This window comes from Pseudochaenichthys georgianus, chromosome 24 (assembly GCF_902827115.2).
Source record: "Pseudochaenichthys georgianus chromosome 24, fPseGeo1.2, whole genome shotgun sequence".
NCBI classification, from domain to species: Eukaryota; Metazoa; Chordata; class Actinopteri; order Perciformes; family Channichthyidae; genus Pseudochaenichthys; species Pseudochaenichthys georgianus.
The window spans coordinates 7,997,736-8,022,324 of NC_047526.1; the positions used below are offsets into that span (position 1 = coordinate 7,997,736).

Consider the following 24,589-nt stretch of genomic DNA (forward strand, 5'->3'; position numbering starts at 1 on the left):
AGTAACCCTCTCGTTTCAGATCTCTCTGCTTCCAGCCCTCGTGTTTCACCCGCTTCGTTGATTGTCCACCCCGCCCTGATTGTTTCAACCTGTGCCCCCTTACCTCGAGTATATATTGTCCTAGTCTCCCTTTGTCCTGAGCCAGTTTGTCTTGTCTCGTGAGTTAGAGAACCAGCGTTAAGTCAGAACAGGTTAACCTTATTGTTTTGCCTCTAGTGCCTTGTCATTGTTTATATTTTGAAGACTTTCTTTTGAAACCTTTGTTGTGCATTTGGGTTCAGAGTTCAGTCGTGACACAATGTCTCAGAAAGGTGGGAGTGTGTGGGAGAAGAACTGTGGGATTTTAGACTTTGCAAACCACTTACATGCACAGAAGCCTATATAACACACTACAGGAAAGGGAAAAGCCCAAAAGCATAATAGGGCCTCTTTATTGCCTCTGGAAATGTATAAGGAGCACTTACTCTTTCTCATGTCCGTAGTGAGGCTGCGTGCAGTGGACATCCGTAGCTTAATGTCAGGGTCTTGGTCCATCACCACCAAGGTGGCCTGTCTGTTGACCGCCGGCCACTGCATCACCACATCATTGCCCCCGCTGGCCAGGTAGAAGTACAGCCCAATGTAGCCCCCTGTGTAATCTGTGTAGGAGGACAAAGGAAACACACGGACGCCATAACCATAACCCTCAGGGCTGTAGAAACGAGGGCTGTAAATTGACGTGTTGATGGTGGCCGTCTCCATGATCTTGGAGAAGTTCCGGATGGTCCACACGGCGTTGGGACAGCGTGTCTCCGTCAGGCTGATGTCGTCTATGTAGATGCCCCCCGTCGAGGCAGAGGGCTCACCGCGCACAGCTTGGAAAGCATAGCGGAATTTGACCCCCACCTCCATTGGGACATGGGCGATCTTCCATGTGTGGTCAGAATCAACTGGAGCAGAGGGAAAAGAGTGTTTACTGTCTGCAAATAACTAGTTTGACCATCTGGGAAAAACGCTATTCATTTTATTGCCAAAAGTTTAACAAAATAAACTCATATATGTCCGTTTCATATTAAATTAGAGCATTAGCATAAAGATTGGAAGTAGAAGGGAACATCTAGCCCTGCTCTGTCCAAAACAGAATAAATATATATATATATATATATATATATATATATATATATATATATATATATATGTCCATAAACCTGCACCCCTGAATCTGATAGTGATGTTACCTTGGCCTACTTTGAAACAGCCAGGCTATTCTCCCCACCTGTTTCCAGTTTGTATGCAAAGCTATGCTAACCACATGGCTGTCGCTTCATGATTTGAATACAGTGCTATCAATTGTGTCATCTAACCCTTGGGCAAGAGAGATAGCTTTTTCAAACCTATCCCGCTAACTCTGGGCCTATGCGTGTGTAATGTTGTCTCAGCAGTTAGTTACTGTTTGACCAGTATGTTTTACGATGTGTTAAAATAACTGGATTTGAATATCAAAACAGACAAATTACTATTTGCCTTGATGCAAAGCTGTGTTTTTCCAGGATGCTACTGTGAAATGTGTTGATATAAACATGCAAATACCATTGAAGGTGTATATTTTCTGCATTTTACGAACAACCCCTGTTCCATCATCCCTCTTGACCCAGATCACCAGCCTGTCCTTGGAGCTCCCGGTCATCTTGTAGAAGAACTGCAGACACTGGAGCTTCCTCTTGGGGTAGAAGGTGCGGGACTCCAGCAGAGCAGACTCTGCAGGCTTCCCAGTCCTGGTGCTGAAGTGCATGAAGTACCCAGCATCTGGGGAGGGGGAGTCATGGATTACATGTTACTGGATGATCAGGATACACAAAATGGTTCATGTGTTCCTTTACAGTTTCATAAAATAAGATTTTTTTTTATAAAATGAGGATTATTCGCATGATTGCTGGGATAAAATACATTTCAAAATGATGAATGAAATATTGCCAAGTCCATTCTTACATATTACAAAACTCCATGAGTCTCGCAGCAGGTGAAACCAGTCTCATGTGAAACCTTAGTTTATCTTCCAGGTCATTATTATGGCCTCTAATTCAAAGAATGCTTTCACTGTGTGGACAGTCTGTCACTGAATCTGTTACTGTGGCATTACAGAATAAAATATGCAGACATGACATGCGCATTGCGTATTGTAGACATATTAAAAGTATAAGCTACACCCATTAATTTCACGCTGTGGCAAATACTAAAGAGTTTGTTAGATGAATCTGGATACAGGCAGCTAATGGCCTGGCTCCATTATTCATTTCTTACATAATACACTTAGGTGAAAGCCATCTTATTGATATTTATTTTTTTCTTGTATTTAGCAGTGCATTTGATCATCCAAAAGCAACAAAAACTAATCAGGTTAACTTACTTTTATATTGTGGTATTTAGATTTGGTTACTGATTACATTTAACTGGTCATGTGTAATTGTGACGGAATATATTTTTAAAGGGACCCTTCCATTCCTCAGAAAAACTTCACTTTTGCAAATGTATTTCATGTTTTCTTAACTGAGAATAATGATTGGTATTTTCAAGAGACACTGACCTCTGCATCTCCCCAGGAGTGTGTGGTCCTCTTCACTCACACTGCTCTTGGTATGGACCCAGTCAGCATCATCGTTTGAGGCCTGGATCATTCCACAGATGCTGGCATACTCAAAGGAACACTGGTCCAGCAGGGTGAGAGTACCAGCTGGGGGGGAAGGGGGGGCACACTTTATTCAAGCTTCCAGGAAGTGAGACGAGCATTGAAGCCAATCGGTTGTACTACAACTTCCGTGTCACTCCATGTGTAAAAAAACAATTTTCCCATTGACTTTTTTAGGTAAATCAACGACCAAATACGGACACTTAAACTGCTCTTATTCAACAAATCATCATGTTAGAAAAGTTGTAAAATATGCTAAAAGCGAAATCCAGAGTTCTTTTCCTTCTCCAATTTTTTGAATCAGCCAAGATAGGAAGTGAGGCAGCAGATTGGAGGCGGGGCTTAAGGAATACACAAGTGCCATGCTCTATTGGCCCAATTTGTTTTGCTCTCCACTGAGCAACTTTCAGAGGAATTAACAGGCCCCGCCTCTGACGCTGTATCCAGTTATCTTTATACAGAAATAACTAAATCCCGCCTCCCCAAGACTAGAATCATTTCTGTCCATTGTTAACTTTTAAGCAAAACACATCAACATAGGAATCAAACTCATCTACGTACAGCAGTTGTACATCCGGTTGAGCCTGAGGGTGTCCATCTTGCTGAAGTCCAGGTATTGGCCAATGATGTTGTAGAACTCTGGGATTTTGGTGGTGATGGTGGGGATGGATTCGTTCTTATTGAAGGAGAAAGGTCTGTAGTGCATGATGGACTCGTAGTCGTACGCCGTGTTCTGATCGGTGATGAAGTCATCGTTGTATTTGTTGAAGTTGTGTCCAAGTCCTGTGGGAAATGTCATGTTGACACACGAAAGGCCACACAAAGGGTTAAAGACATGTTGCTGGTTATTAACCCTCTCTATGGCAAGCTGCAGCTCTCAGGCAAGAAACTGCAGTTTTCCACGTCATCCCGCCATTTTAATCTTTTTTATATTATAGACCAAGACATGTGTATGTTCATCAAAATGAGGGGTTGAAGTGGGGGTGACCTCTTTGACAGACCATCATATGGGCTGTATAAAACATGAACTCCCTAATATAATGTAAATACTTTATGGTAAGTGTCTGGGCCCCTATTTCCAAGCTTCATTTAACTTATCTGGGTGTCCCATTTCACATGTCTCCATTATGTCGTATAATTGAACTTGTATTTTTTCAAGCTGCCTAAACATTTTGTGATTTTTTTTCCCCACCAACATAGAAAGTTATGCTCGAGCAGGGGTTTTCAAAGTGTGGGAAGGTGACCCTCCCCCCAGAGAACATAAGAACAGCCGCACTCCCCCTCCCAATTATTATTGCTATTATTATTGTTGTTGTTGTTGCTATAATGCAGGGGTATTATTATCCAGTGGAAAGTCCTTACCTACTGGCCTAGTTAAATCAAAGTGGTTACTTTCTTTTGGCTGGGCAGTGTAGTTTTACACACCGTCTTATTTGACTTTCTCAGGACTTAAAACCGGGCAGACCCCCAAAAAGAAAAAAATATATTTACACTCGTAAGGTCATCATCTTAACAGTTTGTTATAGAGAGGCGAAGTCCCTCCCTTTCCGGGGGACCTCCATGGGACCTTATTTAAAAAAAACGATGTATTGAAGTCAATGGGGAGAGAAAGATTATCTTTCGATCCCGTTTGAATGGTGCAACGAATTACACATATGATGTTTGTCAATTTAAAAGATAATTTTGCAAGTCAAAAAAATAAAAATGTGTCGTAAAACTGTGAAGTAACACTTTTTGTTGGTGTTTTTTGGTGCTCAATGAACTAAATCTCCCGTCTTGCACCACACACCAAGACGGCCGTCACGTTGAAACATTTCTCTTCTTTCTTTCAGAATGAGGCGGAAAGTATTAAAAGAGGTGAAAATCACTCCAAGTCTGGGCATGTTGAGAGCTGTACATACACAAAAGGTAAGTTAGTCGGTTCCGTAAGAGCCAGCATGCGGGACCGGGATTTGTAGTCTTTCTAGTTGCGTATTTTTCATAGTCTTATATTTCAACAGTTTTACGACAAACTGTGACTTTTTTGACATGGAAATGATTTTTTAAGATTGACAAACATCATATGTGTATTCGTGGCACAATTCAAACGGGATCGAAAGATACGTTTTCTCTCCCCATTGACTTCAATATATCATTTTTCCGAAATAAGGTCCCATGGGTCGGAAGTAGATGGGCGGGACTTCGCCTCTCTATGCTCATCGAGTCATCCGTGAGCAGAGCATCAAGTTGGCATGCCTATAACAGCTGAATGCGGCGATTACCATTTTGTTCAGCAAAACGCCTCACAAACTTATTAAGATCAACAGCTTTAGTGCGTTTTGATTCAATGCTGAGTGCAGCCAAACTTCACAGTCTCTTCTCTGTCATTCATTGTAGACTGCAAATACCTCATTCCTTCCGTCTACTTGAGTCCGAATGCGCCGTCCCGTTCAAATGAAATTGCCACCAATATCACATGTCCTCGCTCGCGCCAGGGCCGGGGGAGGGGTTACAAGGCTCACGTCTTGTGCTGCATTCATTTGCACTCGGACATTGGGGATTTTCTCTCATAAATGTCCGATGAGCCACAACTTTTATTTCAAAACAAAGCTGACGTTTTCTGCCAGACGCTGTCTCCTCTTTCAATTTAGGTAACTTTACTAAAAATCAATCCATGTTGCCGCTCGCATAAAATTAGCTGAAGTTAACTAGCTAGATTTCACTGTTTCTCGTTTTTTTTTTTTTCACGCTGCGCCTCCCCTGAAGCTCTCTGGCGCCCCCCAGGGGAGGCGCGCCTCACACTTTGAAAACCACTGTGCTAGAGGGTTATAAATAATAACAATTGTCATATAATGATTTTACATTAAACAAATGCAAAAAGAAATAAATGGAGGGATCATAAGGTTCGTAGACGTACCTGGAGTGACCTGATCCAGCCAGATGTCCACGTAGTCGTCCCGGTCGGTGCGGGACTGTTCGTGGTAGAATCCCAGAGCGTGCAGCAGCTCGTGTTCAATCACCGCCTTGTGATCACAGCCCGACCCCAGAGACAGAATCTGACCGTCCTGCTGGTCCCCGACGCTGGAGAAACACCTGGGACAGGAGAGACAGTCAATAAAGTGAGCTGCATTTAGACCCATCATTAAAGCTGATATCGGCATACAGGCAGAAGCCAGACATTGATTCAGTGCAAAGTTATAAAGCCTCTTTTTAAAGGTTTTTATTGATTGTATTGCGATGTGGCTTTTATCCAAAGCAACTACACTCTTCTATACAGACATGCATATGCAAGCAATTTTGGGGGTTTTGCCCAAGGACACCATGGACACCCACTTGGGATCTAACCATAGACCCCTGAGCAATAGCCCCCCATCATAGGCTCCTATAATGTATGTATCCATACTTTATTCAGTGTCTAAATTATTGAGGTAAAGCTATCATATAAGCATAATGATGTGTTTATTCCACTGCAAGAGAAACTGATTTTTCTCTGCAACTAAGTGGGAAAATAATCTGTGATTGACAATAGGCCAAATTGAGGTGGATAATATCGGCATGATATTAAAATAAACATTTCACACGAAACCTATTTAAAGGGGACCGATCATGCAAAATGCACTTTTTGATGTCTGTTATACATAAATATGTGTCCCCGGCAGGGCTGGACTGGGACAGCAAATCGGCCCTGGCATTTAGACCCAGACCGGCCCAAATCCATAAAACAAACGAATAGTAGCGGTTCCTGACAAGAAGAATAACTCAGTATAATTTAAAAAAACGCTATTATTATCCTTTTTACGTACCAGGGGAAAACTAAACTAATACATACAACAAGTATGTGTAACTATCAATCATTAGAAATTAGACCTTCAAACCCTCTCACAAAGCGAACAGTGACCGAGCACTAATAAGGGGGTCTGATGGTGGTGGGGGCGGGGAGCGAGTGGATCAACAGCTTGAGCAGCTGTCAACTCAACATTGTAAATAACCAACCAAAAACGATCACCGGCTCATCTTGTTTTTGGCGTGAGAATAGTTTGGGCAGCGTGAGAGCGTGAGATTGAGAGTGAAAGCGTGTGTCACACACTAGATGAGTGAGAGTTGGCAGCCCTGGAGTACCTGCTGCAGGTGGGGCCGACCAGTTATACAAGACGGAGATAATAGCTGTACTTATTTTTTAATGAGCCACATGCCATGATGCACCAACTTCAGACTTCCTCACAGAGCCACTCCTCCAACACACACGAACGCGCACATGACCAATGAGGGCACGAGATAAGTTTGTGCACAGATGGAAGGCTGACAGGCAGGTAGGCCAACCCAAGTTCCCATCAGCAAAAACACGTGGGTTTGCTATCCTGGCTCCAAAATGGTGGAATGAGCTCCCCATTGACATCAGGACAGCAGAAAGCTTACACACCTTCCAGACTGAAAACTCATCTCTTTCGACTCCACTTCGAGCGATAGAATTACTAACAGAGCACTTATATACTAATAAAGGACTGGCTTACCTAAAGCCAGTTGAGTAGCACTTGAAATGCTTGGCTCTATGAAACCTGATGTTCTTATATGATTCTGTTTTCTTCAAGGTTGTGTCTTCCTGGTCGAATGTACTTATTGTAAGTCGCTTTGGATAAAAGCCTCAGCTAAATGCAATGCAATGTCATGTAATGTCTGGGGGGGGTATGCCCCCCCCAGAAGAAAAGTTTTAAAAATAACCCCTTAAATGATGACTTCTAGTGAATTTAGGGGGGGGGGGGCCTACAGTGCCCTGCCTCCACTTTATATGACAACACAATAGAGATAGGACCAGATGAGTCTACAGCAGTGATGTACCTGAACGCGTTCAATGAACGATCGTTCATGAACGCGTTCATATTTTGGGCGAACGTGAACTGAACGTACTGTATTTCCGCTAGATGAACGTAATTGAGAACGCGTTCATTCTCAGCGCTGTATAACGGCGTTCAAAAGTCCGTTCATTCTCAGCACTGTATTATAACGGCGTTCAAAAGTGTGCCAGATTTCATATGCCTTTCAGCCGAAAACCCAGTTAAAACACACCGTAAACAGGCTTCAAAATGCCTGTGACGCGTACGCGCCTGTCACCCCTGGCTGTCGCACTAAAATATAAATATACTAAATATATCAGACTCCTCACAACAAACAATGTGGAACCGCGGAACCGGCGAGCATTGAATGAATGAATGAATGAATTAGTATGGACGAAGCCGAGAGCAGCTGCAGCAGCACTCGCTCAGAGTGAGACTCTACGGCAGGGGTGGGGAACCTCCGGCCTCTGTCCGTATACGGCCCGCGAGACAATTTGGTACGGCCCTCGAGGTAATTTATAAACACACGCAAAGAATAAAAAAATGAAAGAAATCTAGACCGCAAAAAAATTAAACAAGCTAGTGCCTGTTTTTCCTGGCCAAGGTCAGGGTCCTTGAACACAACACGAGCCTAACGTGTCATCACGTGGTATATGTCTCGACTGACAGGGGTGCAGTTCTGACGGAGAGCACCAGAACGCCACTCCAGAACTTCAGAAATTGCAGTACCGATAAGTCCATACACATGCCGCAGTTTCTGCGTGTCTGTGTCTTTAGTTGAAAGCCCAGTGGCGATCTGTTCATCTGTCATACAGTCAATAACTGTGTTGTTATCATTAGCATCTGGTTAGCTAGCTATGCTAACGAATATAAGAAGCGTTGTCTACAACCAGGGAGGTAAAGGCACATCTTTATATGATCATTATAGTTATAAAAAAAACAAGAGAATAAAGTAAACAGGTATAAAATACTATATGACAGTTATTAATAAAGAAGAATACAGTTTCAAAGGGGAGTGATTTGTCAAATATCCATAAATTAAAAGAAAATCTGCTGACAGTTGTGTTTGGGTGTTGAGAGATGTGTCCATAGATCTCCTAATGTTGCTCTCATAGTGCAAACAATCTTGCCAGGGGAGCATGCCCCCCGGACCCCCCTAGAGGAGGTTAGGTCCCCCCCACTTAAATCATGTTCACATGGATAGGAAACTAAATACATTTGCATACATCTTGTGTCCATATCTTTCTGTTTTGGTGGTCACGCCACACCCTGCACGTGCATGCATACGCGAGTCATGGTGAGATATCTGGATTAAGAGGTTGCTTTTTCTTTGCACAGAATGAAATGAATGGGCTGTGATTTTAGTTTTTTTAAGCAGAGGTCAATAACTTGTACGGCCCTCTGAGGATATTGTAAACATTTAAATGGCCCATTAACATCGTACAGGAGACAAATAATAGCTTGCAGCAACGTATTGAAAAAAGAACTATGAACTATAAATTAGTTCATTTTTGAAACCATGAACTTTAGTTCAACATTTTGAATTATGAACTATGAACTGAACTAGTTCATTTTAAAATGTGTGAACTGTGAACTGAACTAGTTCATGTAGAAAGTGAACTTTCCCAACACTGGTCTACAGGATGAGTCGACGGCATCTTTTCTTGGGCTTGTTTCTCCCACAGATTGACCCTCTGATATGACTCCCTGATAAACACTGCTATGTCATTGATTAGGTTGAAAAGTGTTCCACATTCGATGACAGTTTGGGTAGTTTCAGCCAGGACAAGATTAAGAACATGAGCATAGCACCACACATGGACATGCAGCAAATCCTTTGTACCGGCCTTGCATATTGGATGCTCCATCTGTTGCATTACCTATACACGTGCCCTTGTCCAGATTTGATTCACCAAATAAATAAACTAAACAAAACAAGCTGCCAGCTGACAGTAATTGTTCATGAATGTTGGTTAACTTTCAATGAGACAACGTATCAGAGTGCCATTAAGCTATATTTTAACTTGCCAGGGAAAACCTAAACAAGCCAGCTTACTAGCTTGTAGGCTAACGAATGTTTCTCTTATAATATTTATCTTATTAGTGCTTCATCAAAGGGATATTAATGTGTTCCAGAACTACAGAGAATCATAACCTTAATAATAATATTTTCCTAATTTTGTTAGCTTCTGCTTACCGCGAGTTCTCCTCCCTCCCCCCACTCGCGCTGATCTCTCCCTCTCATCATCTTCCTCACCACCAATATCGGCCACGGGTGCTGAAGATGGACCTGCACCTGTACTAGTGTTGCACGGTGTACCGATACTTGAAAGGTACCGCGATACCCTGCCGTTAAAAACGGTACGATTCCTCCGTTTCATTAGTATCGGTACTTTAAGAATGACGGGGGAAAGTACTCCCGTGAAAAAGCGCCGTTTTAATAAGAGCCGTGTGTGTTCAGCGCTCTGCTTCCACTCCTTGCACTGCAGCTGTGCCTGCAGTCCCGCTCCTCTCAAGCACGTTCTAAGTCCCTCCCCTCTCTCGTGCACGCGGCCACGCGCTAGCTGCCAGAGCATGTGAGAAAACGAGAAGCATGGCTGCAAGTGGGAGTGCAACTGCCGCTGCGCCTCGGCTTGTTGACAAAAAAGACGCCAGAAGTCTGTTGGCCGTTCAGGTGTTCAGAGCAGAGCTCCCTGTCGGAGCGCAGAGCGTGATGTGCACTGAAAAGTTTTTCTGTCGCAATATTATCGTTGAGCAAACTTAACTAGCAAACTAGCATCACTATCTGCTAACGTTAGCTTTAGCCTTCGTTTTCTATTAGTTTTTTTCATAGGCTATAAACGGCGGTGGTATAAGTATATATCTTGTACTTGAGTAAAAGTAGAAGTACCCAGGTCTTGTACTTGAGTTAAAGTAGAAGTACCAGAATGTAGGAACAATCCTGCAATCAAAATGTTCCTCAAATAAAAGTACAAAAGTATTATCATCAAAATATAGTTAAAGTAACGACAGTAAAAGTAGAAGTGCTCAGGTCTTGTACTAGAAGCACCAGAGTGTAGGAATACTCTGTTACAGTAAAAGTACTGCATTCAAAATGTTCCTCTAGTAAAAGTATTAAAGTAGCGACAGTAAAAGTAGTCATTGTGCAGATTGGTCCATTTCAGAATAATATATATGATATGTTTTATAATGATTGATCATGAAAGTGTTCTCAAAGCTGGTAAATGTGCAGCTAGTTTGAATGGCTTTGTATACTGCAGGGTAGCTGGTGGATTTACTCCAGGTGGAACTAAAGTCTGATTTAACACTTGATTATATTTCACATCATTCATCCACATCTGTGAAGTAACTAAAGGGATTAATACATGTAGGGGAGGAAAAGTACACCATTATTTCTGAACTGTAGTGGATTAGAAGTACAAAGTAGCAAAAGAAACATTGAAATACTTAAATAAAGTACAAGTATCTCAAAATGGTACCCAAGTAGTACTTGAGTTTATGAATGTAGTTACTTTACACCAGTGGCTATAAAGATAGAAAGACTAAGCCTTGCACAGAGGCATGAAAATACATTTTCAAAATGCTCAACAGTGCTGCCAAAATGTTAAACTCACTGCTACACAATTAAAATAAATGCTTTTATATATATCTATTAGATGTGACTCTTTGGCGTTTCTGTTCTTAGTAACACTGCTGCTTTAGTTGTTCTGACTGCTAAAATCATCTGTTATTCCTAATTTTAAAGCCGATATTCCGCGTTTCCCTTTTTTTAAGAAAAGTATCGAAAAAGAATCGGAATCGCAATTCTTGACTTGGTATCGGTATCGAAACCAAAATGTTGGTATCGTGACAACACTAACCTGTACTAAACATGTCGGCTATTTTGACACAAGCGGCAGCATCAGCACGAAGGGCCTGCTTTTTTCTTGCCCGCAATTTTTCTGCTCCCCTTTTGGCTTGGCCTTCGCCTTCGCCATTTCGAACTCGAACTTTCTTTTTTTTCGAAAAAAAAAGGCAGTTTGGCTTCAACGGCCGGCTCACCTCCTGGGGGCGTGATTTAATGATGCACACGAGCGGCCCAAAGGGGGAGGTGATTAAAGATGTGATTGGGCCGGCCCTGTGTCAATTACTAAAAACATTTAAACAGAGGGCCAATCTACCCGTCTTATGGGCCGGGACTTCAGAAAATAAATAAATGACGTGTCGGCCCAAAAGGCACGTCGGCCCACCGGGAAAATGCCCGGTATGCCAGATGGCCAGTCCAGCCCTGGTCCCCGGTGTGTCGGGGAACTCACGCAGCGTCAGAAAATAAAACCCTCTCTCTTTTCCTCCGTACCCAATTCTCTGATTTGGGTACGGAGCTGATCCAGATTTGCGTCCGATATAACGTAACATCTGAAATGTGGACCCACGGCCCAATCAGAAATGTTGCTATCAGAAACAATGCCCGACTGTTTTGGACGTAATATGGTCGGTGTTTACATTAGCATCGCTAACACTCAGAGCTAACCTGTACTGGAGAGCATGTGTGTGAAGAAGCAGGAAATAAAAAGGAACTCACCTTGTGGTATAACCGGCAAGAGAGAAAGCCTTTGAGCTCCATACTGTTTCAGAAATAACCCTTGATAATCCATGATATGGCGTTTCATCACGGCAGCATTTAGTTTAGACAGTAGCATGAGCATGAGCCCAGCCCCCTCCTTTTTAATTTTTTTATCAATTTGTTATTTTTTAAAGCTTTATACCCAAAATCAGCACTTTTGAAACAGGAAGTGAAATAGAGGGATATGAGGCATGGCTATATGGGTGATCTGTTTGGTATTTTGAGTAAAACACTTCATAGACATGTTTTTTATATATTTCTATATATCTGAGACCTATGCTATTGCCTAAAAATAGCATGATAGGTGACCTAACTCTATACACTGGTATCTATTCTGCAGCAGCGATCAACAGTTTATTTTGAAACGTAGCCGTACCCTCCTCTCTTTTCAAACTTGATGTATGTCTTCTCTCCCTCATAAGGCTTGAAGTCGACACAGGACTTCAGCCTGTACATCTCAAACGCCTGGTGGATGCAGCCCTTGGCGTTCAGATCTGATAAGTGTAAGAAACAATTATAAGAGGACACAAATATGAAAGTCAAGTTAACACAGTGTTGAAAGTGCACTGAAAATGTAAACTAAACTCACCTAAATCATCACCCAGGATGTAAGGAATTGGAAATTTCCATCTGTATCGCTTTTCAATCAAGGCATTCCTCCCCTCCTGTATCACGAAAGGGTTTTAATAAATTATTATGTTGACATATTATGTCCATAAACCTTATCAAGGTGAATAAAAACACACAATAAAGCATATCTAGCTGTAGTAAATCAAAAAAAGGATCAACGGTCAACATGTGGTAATAAAGAAAGCTGCCAATAAGACACTCAAGGAGTTATTAGCAATGATTAAGCATTTTTCACAAATAACATAAAATAAAAACAAAATACAACTTACTGGAATTAAAATGTCCCCTTCGAACAGGTTGGCGTCTGATCCTACAGTGGGAGTCAAACAACACGTTTTATTTAAATAAGCCAAAACAAAAATGCAGTTTTTCTCATCATTTGACACTTTAGTCGAGTGCATACATGAGCAGGAGGAATTATCAATTAAAGTGTTGCAGCTCACCTTTATTCAGGATGGGGTTCTCATCCTCGCCATTCTCATACACCTCTGTAACACAAACACACCTCAAATTATATTCATCACCTTTCAACTACTGGTATTTCTTTTAAGTACGATCATGTTTCGACCTACCATGAACCTCAGGGGAAACAGCAGGTATCTGGATAACAGATCAAAACCAGTGTAAGTGAAGTTACTAGTTGATCACATTAGGCTAACTATAATAAATACTTACAGTGAATGAATACTTACAGTGAACGAAGTGGCCAGAGCCACCAGTCCGAACAATAACAGAACTCGCTCCATCATCACACTGGCACCAAGTGAATGCTCTGCTCTAAATGTGCATGTTAACAAGGTAAGACCTTTAACCCATGGATGAAGTACATGTGGGTTATAAAGAGTAACTGAAGGACTTTGACTTAACAGTGTTACTGATTAGTGAGTTACTTTATGAAGTGGACATGTGCATAAGTCTGCAGTGGCATGCTTGTTTTTCACCCCACCTTCCAATCTATGTTATCATTTGTTGCAGGGCTGGGCAGTATGACAAAAAAATTCATATCAAGGTTTTTTTTCAAAATTATAATGGTATCACGGTATTTATTTATTTTGCAATGATTGGAAATGTATTTACATTTATCTGTTTTGGCCCCACACAAAAACACCTGATCAGTGGTGGCCTTCATAAGTCTTATGTGTTGAAGGAATCAGAATGTATGAAACAACTGCAAAATGTAAACCATTTAATTGTGCAAACTTTGCGTACCACAAAGTAACATAACAAGTAGCAACAAAAGCACTGTTTGAAAATGTAAACAATTCCCCCTTCCCTGAAACTGCAGAAGGCACATTTAAATACTTATTTTATAATTTATGATTGAATGGGGACTCCTTTCATTGCCGCACCGCTTGAGTGCCCTTTGCCACTTTTTCAATGGTATTGCGGTATTTGAAAAATTAATTTCATACAGTATAAAGTTCACTGTATTCTGTATGACACATTATAAAACGGACAAGTCAAATCAAGTAACCGTTTTATAAAAGTACAAGTATACCGCCCAGCACTAATCTGATGTTGTTACACAACCCAACACAACAAGGTCCCTTAAAATCCCTTATTGATTGTGTTATTTTGTATGATGTATGTGCTAACATCAAGCACTTTTCCAGGAGATGCTGTTCCAATGTTGGCTTCGTTTTTCTCCAGATGTTTTCCCACAACATTGCAAAAGCATGCAGTTTTATGAAGAATCTCACAAGTTTGTAAGGAACTTTTGTTAAGAGTCATGTGAAGGTGAAGCAATCACTTGTGTTTTTGCAATTATCTAATTCAACCACTAGATGGCGATAAATACCCAGGCAAGTACTATACTGTGTTTATTCAGTCTTTGGTTAATTCAAATTAATCTACATTGTAAACGAAATCGGCTATAAGGAGGTGAGATCGTAAAAGACCCCAAGTTTGAGGGAGCAAAGCAATTGAAAATGGTGGCTTCAGTGGTTTTGTCGCTTTGATTTTCACACTAAGAATCTCTTGAAAGAACGTGCTGCGAACAATAATTTAGCTCCTTGTTCTCTCCCAATCTCACTCTACATAATATCAATTTTAATCGACCCATTAGATATTTCTATAACGATTGTGCTTTGTAAACGTTTACACGGTAGGCTACCGTCCTTAGCCAACGCTACATTTTAATTTAAAGTAGAGGTTTGTTAGCACGTGTTTCCGAATATTTAAGATTATGCTCTATTCACCTCGCAATACCAACGTTCCTCGATGTAACCGGGCAGGTAGGCTATGTTGTGCTTGGTTAAGGATAAAAGAGTGAGACATTTGCTCCACACTTTAGAAAATGTAGCACAGCAATTAGCACAGCTTAGTAGCATGTTAGCAAGCTACGTCTTTGCCGTAGCTAGGTTAACTAAGATTATGATTAATGACTCCATGAATACGAATGAAAGTGAAACAAGAATGATTAATATACCGATAGATGGGTTATTGGATTAGTTTTTATAGCCCACGTGACAGGAGTAGTGCATCGCGGACGAGGTGGCCGAGTGGTTAAGGCGATGGACTGCTAATCCATTGTGCTCTGCACGCGTGGGTTCGAATCCCATCCTCGTCGGATGTTTTCTTTTTGTCACCTTTAACACGCTAAGTGTTTGTTGATATGTCATAAACGTTTTCTAAAACGAAATCAAATTGAAGAGACCTTAAAGTGTTTACTCACACTGAGCTGGCTAGCCACTGATTAGTTATCTTTTATTATTCAATAGACAGAATAGCAGAACACTGACAAAAAATGAGTGGAGAGAGATGGGGGATGTATGGTAAACTCAAGGATGTAACAACAAGGTTTAAAAAAAAACGTAGACTACTCTAACCTCCTTCTGTTCGGCAGCTGCCCTTCCATTTCATAATGTCTCTACTTCTCTCTGTTGAATGTTGTAAGAATCTGTCACCCCTCCAATGGCCTGCTAACCCAAATCCTAACACACCCGAACACTTTTCATAACCGTTGCTAACAGTTCCTAACTAACCAATGATTGGTTTACGTCCAATGTCATCCCGCGGTGTGATTGGTATAGGTCCAATCTGTCGGACAACGGGTATTCTGATTGAATGATGACATTGGAGATTGGACGCCGGCCGATCCTGCTCAGTAAGAACAGCAGAAACGCCCACTGAAGAGGCCACAACCGCCGGCGCCACCTGCACTAGCGATGCCCATGACCTGCCTTTTAACTGGACACAGAAAAGATGGAGTGAGTGGAATGGCTTTCAGAAAAATAAAACATTTTGGATGTGAGATTTGAAAAGAGGCAAAAAGTATATTGATCTCCCTGCCGCTCACAGAAAAACCCACCGGAGTGCACCTTTCACAAGAATGGATTCAGGGAAAAGTCAGCAGTGATCAACAGAATAACCTGCGGAAAAAGAAACTGTGGCACGCTTACCCCCAGTTTCCACTGGGTCCGTCTGCGCCGCGCTGCTCCGCGTCACGGCTGCGGTCTTAAAATCAGCCGTCTCTCGCATTTGCTTGGTCAAATGAGCAGCGCTTCATTTTTGAGTGCGCGATTAATAGCGTCTTTACGGTAATTGCCGAGAAGTGCTTATGCTATATTTGATCAATCAATCAATGATATTTGATGAGGGATAAAATGATTTTTAGCCATAAGTTCTTAATAAAATTGGTACATGTTAGACTACTACCACAAATACAATCAAGTACTTTTACTGTGTGCTATTTGAGTAATACTCTGTCAAACTCCCCAGTACAATAATGCATGTTTTCTGCCCTCTTTGATGAGAGATACAATCATTTTTTGCAATGAGTTCTTAATAAAATCGGTTATGCTGAATTCTGTACTACTTGGACTACTACCACGAGTACAATCAAGCACTTTTACTGTGTACTTTTTGAGTAATACTTGTTTAAACTCCTGTCCTGAGTACACAAAAGAATGTATTCTGCTATCTTTGATGAGAGATTAAATGATTGTTTGCAATAAGTTATTAGTGAAATTGGTACTGTTGGATTCAGTACTACTTGGACTACTACTAAAAGTACAATCAAGTACTTTTACTGTGTACTTTTTGAGTAATCCCCTGTCAAACTCCCCTCCAGAGTACAATAATGCATGTTTTCTGCCATCTTTGATTTGAGATAAAATGATTTTGTGCAATGAGTTCTTAAGGAAATTGGTACTGTTGGATTCAGTACTACTCGGTCTAGTAGCACAAGTACAATCAAGTATTTTTACTGTGTACTTTTTGAGTAATCCTTTGTCAAACTCCACCCCTGAGTACAATATTGCATGTTTTCTGCCATCTTTGATGAGAGATAAAATGATTTTGTGCAATAAGTTCTTAATGTAATTGGTACTGTTGGATTCAGTACTACTTGGACTACTACTAAAAGTACAATCAAGTACTTTTACTGTGTACTTTTTGAGTAATCCCCTGTCAAACTCCCCTCCAGAGTACAATAATGCATGTTTTCTGCCATCTTTGATTTAAGATAAAATGATTTTGTGCAATAACTTCTTAATGTAATTGGTACTGTTGGATTCAATACTACTTAGAGACTACTACCAAAAGTACAATCAAGTACTTTTACTGTGTACTTTTTGAGTAATCCTTTGTCAAACTCCACCCCTGAGTACAATAATGCATGTTTTCTGCCATCTTTGATGAGAGATAAAATAATTGTGTGCAATAAGTTCTTAATGAAATTGGTACTGTTGGATTCAGTACTACTTGGACTACTACCAAAAGTACAATCAAGTACCTTTTACTGTGTACCTTTTGAGTAATCCTTTGTCAAACTCCACCCCTGAGTACAATAATGCATGTTTTCTGCCATCTTTGATGAGAGATAAAATAATTGTGTGCAATAAGTTCTTAATGAAATTGGTACTGTTGGATTCAGTACTACTTGGACTACTACCAAAAGTACAATCAAGTACCTTTTACTGTGTACCTTTTGAGTAATCCTTTGTCAAACTCCCCTCCAGAGTACAATAATGCATGTTTTCTGCCATCTTTGATGAGAGATAAAATCATTTTGTGCAATAAGTTCTTAATGAAATTGGTACTGTTGGATTCAGTACTATTTGGACTACTACCAAAACTACTACGCTGCTTTTAATTGAACTATTCACATCTTAGACTGCACTGTAACTTTTATCCATGTATTTTTTCTTTTAATGTTTATTTTATTAGCTTTTCTTTTTAATGACTGATTTTAAATGCCATTTTCTTAATGTCTTTCATTTTTTGTAAAGCACTTTGAATTGCCTTGTGTTGGAAAGTGCTATATAAATAAACTTGCCTTGCCTAATAAAGATTTCATGTGACACATAAAATGGATTTGTTGATGGGAATTAATGTGAATAAATTAACTCTAGGTTAACGGTACTCTTGCTATAACTACTCACCGACACTCTATAAACCTTGTCCCTCATGCTAGCCCTGACAACACCGGTAAGCACACCTTCATCTAGGCTGCACTGCTGGACGTGTCCTGACTTGTAGTGGTTCTCTCCTCTATCTACACTCTTCTTGTCATCTTTGTAAAACGATATCAGACTGGTAATTAACACAGCCATGACTTCTAGTTAAATTCAGTGTGGCTAAAATGAAAAGCTTTGTTAAAATATGCAAGCCCGCGAAAGTCAAAGTGAGCTTTATTGTCAAAAATTCAACCGTCTCCTAAAAATTACGTTCCCACAGAACTAAACTGCATTCTCAATTACGTTTAGCTAGAAACGTATTTTCTCCTACATTACGTTTGTTATGAACGTATCTTAAATACGTTTATTTTCTACATATCTTTGCCATTTATTGTCTTGCTTATAATAATGATAATAGTAATTTATAAATATCATTTTAGAGCACACATTTGAAATCGAGAATCGGGCTCGATATATGGTTACATTAAAATCAGTGCCCCCCTAACACTGGCCTCTGACCCCCCTGTGGACCCCCTAAAAATGAAAAGTGAAAAAAATGAAAAAATTATGATTTATTACCAGTTTGTAGCCTTTATTTAACCAGGTGAAAGCCCCTTGAGATCAAAAGATCAAGTTACTTTAAAAAAGTAACTAGTAATAGTTATAGTTACTGCTCTCAACAAAGTAACTTGTTACTTTATTAGTTACTAAATTATTAAAGTAACTAGTAACAAGTTACTTTACTTTTAAAATAATAACAATAAAAAGACAAGTGTTTGTGTTGTTCTGTGGCACAGTAAGAGAAAAGACAACTCCCCATCATTGTAGCATAATGGAAACATTAACATTATGGATAGATTACCGGCCCTCAAGCGAGTACTGCAAGACATAGCCCAAAAACGCAATGGTGAGAGATCTATTGAGGCACGTGGTCTGCTGGCACAGTTGGATCTAGAATTCATTGTGCATCTTGTAACACTCCATAAAGTGTTTGCAGAAACAACATTTCTCTCTGACATGTTACAGTCTTCATCCCTTGACCTTTCAATGTGATACTGCAATACAGCCAGCAGCAAAATGACAAAAACGACTGAGCTCTAAACTTGCTGAAAGCTTCATACTGACTACTGTTGGACAGAGAGAGACAGAACAAGATAACCACGGGTTTCGTACAGCCTTTTTCTACCCTGTCATTGATCAGATGCTCAATGATCTTAATAAACGGTTTTCAAACACAAACTGTGACATGATGAATAGCATCCAAGCTCTTAACCCCAAAAGTGATGTATTTCTGAAGGAGACGACTCTGTTTTCATTTGCTCAGTTGTATGATGCAAATATTGAGGACTTGGGGCATGAGCTACATCAGTTCAGCAAATTGTTAGATAGGAAAATAAAGACTGGGATGCAGAGACCTGATGGTACAGTGGAGCTTGTTCAGTTCATTGAGCCTTATAAAGAAGTGTTTCTTGAGCTCTTCAGACTCTGCAAAATAGCTGTCGTAATCCCAGTCAGTTCTGCTTCCTGTGACCGTAGTTTTTCTCCATTGAAGCTGGTCAAAACTTTTCTCAGATCCACCATAACTGATGAGAGACTGAGTAATCTGGGTCTGCTTAGTATTGAGTCAATGAGGTCAAAGGCTTTGAATCTTGACTTATTTGTTGATCGGTTTGCCAAAAATCACAAAGACCACAGGATTTTGTTGCTGTAATGTGACATTTTGGGAAGGAAACTACAGCCTGGGATGCAGACACCCTTATGTAAAGTAGAGATGTAACTGTTCATTGCCTATATTTGTATATGTAAATCTGTGTGTTTTCCAGATATCACTGTTTTATGTTTATTAGAAATGTGACGCAATAGACGAAACTGATTAGTGTGCGTGCAGAACAGGTGTGCATTCTGTATTCAGTCTTCATGTTTGTTAAATAGCCTACGTGTCTGTGCTTATGGGAAATAATACATCTGAAATCTATGTTTTCTATCTATATCCATGTATTTTATTTCATTTAAAGTCAACATTTAAGATTTGTAGACTTTTACATTAAATCCTTTTCTGTGGATTTAAAAATGTATATTTTCTGGTACTCTTGTTGCGTAAACTTGTTGATCGGTTTGCCAAAAACCGCAGGATTTTGTTGCTGTAATGTGAGATTTTGGGAAGGAAACAACAGCCCGGGATGCAGACACCCTTATGTAAAGTAGAGATGTAACTGTTCATTGCCTTTATTTTTATATGAATATGATATGGTGTTAGTGCAAAAATGGCACTATAACTTAAGCTGAAGCTAACAGTAATAACTATAAGATCTATCTGAAATAAATAAGTGTATTGAAAGAAATACTGTATTGCATTGTTTTCTTATGCCCAATTACTTCATACTGTCTAGTTCTCTTTTTCGTCCTGCATTTATTGTGCCCCCCTCAGAAAATAACTGGCCCCCCAGTGGCCCCCCCAGTCAAATTGGTCTAGAACCGCCACTGCTGAAGCGCTTCCTGAAGCAGTCACGTGGTATCGACAGGCAGCGAGGATTCGTTTGTCATCGATGACGTCACTGGCCCAAAACGATACAAGCCTCGATACAGGCTTCACAAAAAGCTTCGGGGATTACTCGACACACGCTCCGAAGCCTCGGCGCAATACGTAACATCACTAGTTTTTTGGTTTAGAGTTTTTGATCCTCCAAGTGAGCGTTTTGTGTTTTAACCTTAATTAAAAGACCTTGTTAATTCTGATCTGTTGCTGGTGTTGTGCGTTTGGGTCCTGAGCCTTGTGACATTCTTAACACAATGAGCTGTCGTGTGGGTATATATTAATGCTGCCCATTATGGATACAAGAGATTTTCACCCATTTAGTAATTACATGTTTTAAATGTGTACACACCAATGTGTTTCCTATCGCCTAAACCTCCAGGGCTGTACACAGTTTAATACTGGCAACTTCTAATTTTGGCAAAAACGTATTTTTAAAATTACAAATCCCAGTAGATACGTGCCATAGAGAACATATTTTGCGAAACACAATAGCTTTCCGGTGGTGCCACACACAGTGCCTGCATATGGACCAAAAGTCTCTTGAAGAGGCACAAGTTGGGGACTGGGTTTGCTCTCTGTGTGACAAATAATGTTTGTGCATGAACAGGCGGTTGCTGTATGTCCTATATTAACAAAAAAAAGGCACCGACTGGGGCAACACATCCTCACTCCCAGGTCGGCCTATGTTGACGTTATGTCAAGTCCCCTGCCGGCTTTTTCCAACGCAAGGGGGGGGGCCTTAGCGTCCATTTTCAACGCAAGGGGGGGGGCCTTAGCGTCCATTTTCAACGCAAGGGGGGGGGCCTTAGCGTCCATTTTCAGCTTTCCGGGATGTCCATGTGCTTCTATGGACGCTCATGGAAGCACGGCATTCGTTTGTGTCGACTGCCCTTAAAGGCAATGTGAGCGTCCATTCTCATTGGATAGCGGAGAATTGTACACCCGGAAGTAAATATTCCCCTTACTGACGATTAATTTTACAGTGATATCTGCACTACTCATCGACTAAAAAACACCAGATTATCCTTGTTAATTACACAACATTGATTGGTTTAAATTGTGTGCAATGCTTTTGTATTTTTCCCCTTCGATTCGGAGAAACAAATCTTTTTACGGAGTAAAGGATGGCAGAAGACACTACACTACCCAGAATCCCCAGCTATCATTTCTCCCTGCAGAAAAAGAAAACATGGCCGAACTTCGTTTTATTCTGGGTGTAAAATGCCTATTTTAAAGTTAGTTTGGCCATTAAAATGCGTTTTGATGTCATTTGATGCGAGAAATATGAGTTGTTATTTCAGATTATGTGTGCAGTGGATGTACTTGATCTTTAGTTTGCTAGTTATTACGAAGATTACTTCAGGAAATTGCGTCCAACGTTTTCATTGTTACCAAGGTGGTTGCTAGGGACGCTGCTATCGATATTATTTCTGTTATGTTGTGTAACTGTTTAATGGTGTTATCTTTATTGCTACCCCCTTCCCCGTCAATGTATAGTGTTGGTCCACAGCGCAAATGTATTAGTTTAACAAAATCCGCATCTAAAGATACGTTATTTCCCCCTCTGCAATTCCAGTCTCACATCTCACAGCACATCGTCATTAACAAATACCGGAAACAGACCGAAAACATTTTAAAAAAATAAAATAATACCTTATTCCGAGTGTGCTTGCTTTTCTCTTTGAAAGTCATCACATAACGGCATTGTAATACACGGTTCGGCTGCATTAAATATTACATATCTGCCGTAGTTCTGTATTTATAGTCCTGATGAGAAGACAAACATGAGGAACTGAAAACGTGACGTGGATCATAAATATATCAGCCATTAAACAACATCTTACATTTCTTTTCACACAATACGTCTCCTTGCCGTATCAACACTAATTCGGCTCACTTTTATATTTGATCCAATTGGTAGATAGGCTGTATTTACACCATAAAGGTGCACAGATGATATAAAGAGACACCTGGTGGTTAAAGCATGTTATTGAATTTCATTATTTTTATTATTAGATATTAATAGGATCCCTATAAAGTATATTCATTACTCGTTATTCTCTACTAATAGTTAATTAAAGACTGTATATAATGACTATTTTGCACATCCCGTTCAAGATTTCAAGATGTTCTAAGGTTTATTGACATATCATATAGGCCTACACAACTATGGTGCAGTTCTGCACTGAATGAAAAACTTGGGTCGCAGGTTCCTCAACAGTGCATTACAAGACATCTATCAATATGTGTGCATACCTCCAGCAATGTTAACTATGTTGAAGCACTTATTTTAACTGATATTATACATAATGTATTATACTCTTATGATGTATGCAGATATTTCATCTCCGGCCTTGTCAGGTATTGAACAATCAATAAATAAAGAACACAGAATTGTTAAATATAAAACACAGAATTTGTGTGATTATACTAAATGATTTTCAAATAAACACCACTGCATATTTAACTGTTACACATGCTGATGTAACGCAAATGTTCCAACTTGGGATCAATAAAGTATATCTTATCTTAAGCTGATCGATGGCTACTGCCATATTTGCAAAATGTGCCTCTGAACCTTGACAAGTGCATGTTTCAGGCTTATCAATTAATGTAATGTAATGTAATGTTATCAATTAACAACAGGAGGGGTCACAAACATAAGTCCAGCTGTTAAATAAAGCTCTTCTGACCTTAGCTGGCGTGTGGGTATATATATTAATACTGCCCATTATGGGCACCAGCAATTTTCACCCATTTATTAATTATATGTTTTAAATGTGAATGTTTCCTGTCCCCTAAACCTCCAGGGATGTACACAGTTTAATACTGGCAACTTCTTATTATGGGAAATACGAAAACGTCTTTTAAAACTACAACTCCCAGTAGAGACGTGCCATAGAGAACATGTTGCGAAACAGAATAGCCAGCATGTGTAGTTCTGGGGACGGGGTGGGGGAGGGGGGGGGACGCGGTGGACCCGTTCAAATCCAGTTTTGAACAGTCTGCCGTGGTTCCATCCCATTTCAAGTGCTGTTCGAGGCTCGGTAACCCTCGGAGCACACTCTCCAATCACAGAGCTTGAGGACTATCACGGGGTTTGTCAAACAGAGCACATGGTGTAGTCCAAACGATAGCTGGGGATTCTGGGTAGTGTAGTGTCTTCATTGCCTTTAAGGGCAGTTGACACAAACGAATGCCGTGCTTCCATGAGCGTCCATAGAAGCACATGGACATCCCGGAAAGCTGAAAATGGATGCTAAGGCCCCCCCCCTTGCGTTGAAAATGGACGCTAAGGCCCCCCCCCTTGCGTTGAAAATGGACGCTAAGGCCCCCCCCCTTGCGTTGGAAAAAGCCGGCAGGGGACTTGACATAACGTCAACATAGGCCGACCTGGGAGTGAGGATGTGTTGCCTCTAGCGCCATAACCCACCGGACGCGTCCCAGAAGCGTTTCAGAAGCGTAGCGTCGTGCGTGCAGGCTCGCAGTTTTGTTATTGATTCGGGCATCCTGGACATTTGTACTTTTTTTTATTGTGTTTATTGAATGGCTCTGTACTGTACCTACAAGTATTAATTAACTTTAAAACATTAATATGTAGTTGTTGTTACCTTCCACTCCACAAACTGTAGTGACTCAAAACCAGGCCTTGTCCTTTCTGATGTTGTAGTAAGCATTGGTTGCATCATATAAAATAGTGTGTTTTTCCACTTCCATGACTTCCTCGTCGTCCATTGTGCGTATCGTAGTGGAGGTGTTGTGATGAAGGAGGGGGGTCTGCTAAATTAGTATATGTGGGGGATGGGCCTGGCCCGGATGCTCACCTTTCCACTTGAGGAGCCTGCCCAACCTTAAGTTACGGCTGCGCCGCGGCAAAAATAGGATTCATCCTAATTTTAGAGAAGCGCTGCGCCGAGCCGCTTCTGGGACGCGTCTGAGCCGTAA

The 24,589-nt window shown here is 40.7% G+C and overlaps 1 protein-coding gene and 1 non-coding gene across 3 annotated transcripts in view; one reads left to right on the plus strand and one right to left on the minus strand.

Moving 5' to 3' along the window:
• mep1a.1 (meprin A, alpha (PABA peptide hydrolase), tandem duplicate 1) overlaps positions 1 to 24,589 on the minus strand; it is a 32,616-nt gene that overhangs the window by 1,833 nt on the left and 6,194 nt on the right. Inside the window, exons 1-11 of one of the 2 annotated variants that reach the window (XM_034076016.1) lie at positions 13,402 to 13,544; positions 13,282 to 13,309; positions 13,153 to 13,197; positions 12,979 to 13,019; positions 12,669 to 12,744; positions 12,456 to 12,573; positions 5,562 to 5,737; positions 3,227 to 3,448; positions 2,564 to 2,710; positions 1,570 to 1,785; positions 465 to 929 (exon numbers count right to left, since the gene is read on the minus strand). In XM_034076016.1, the coding sequence (XP_033931907.1) occupies positions 465 to 929; positions 1,570 to 1,785; positions 2,564 to 2,710; positions 3,227 to 3,448; positions 5,562 to 5,737; positions 12,456 to 12,573; positions 12,669 to 12,744; positions 12,979 to 13,019; positions 13,153 to 13,197; positions 13,282 to 13,309; positions 13,402 to 13,458 (1,591 nt within the window). In that variant the 5' untranslated portion in view covers positions 13,459 to 13,544. Of the gene's footprint in view, positions 1 to 464; positions 930 to 1,569; positions 1,786 to 2,563; positions 2,711 to 3,226; positions 3,449 to 5,561; positions 5,738 to 12,455; positions 12,574 to 12,668; positions 12,745 to 12,978; positions 13,020 to 13,152; positions 13,215 to 13,281; positions 13,310 to 13,401; positions 13,545 to 24,589 lie in introns of those variants that run through there. The other variant, XM_034076017.1, reaches the window with a different exon arrangement.
• Positions 15,197 to 15,278, plus strand: trnas-gcu (transfer RNA serine (anticodon GCU)). Its single transcript has one exon. It is a non-coding gene; the product is annotated as a tRNA-Ser (tRNA).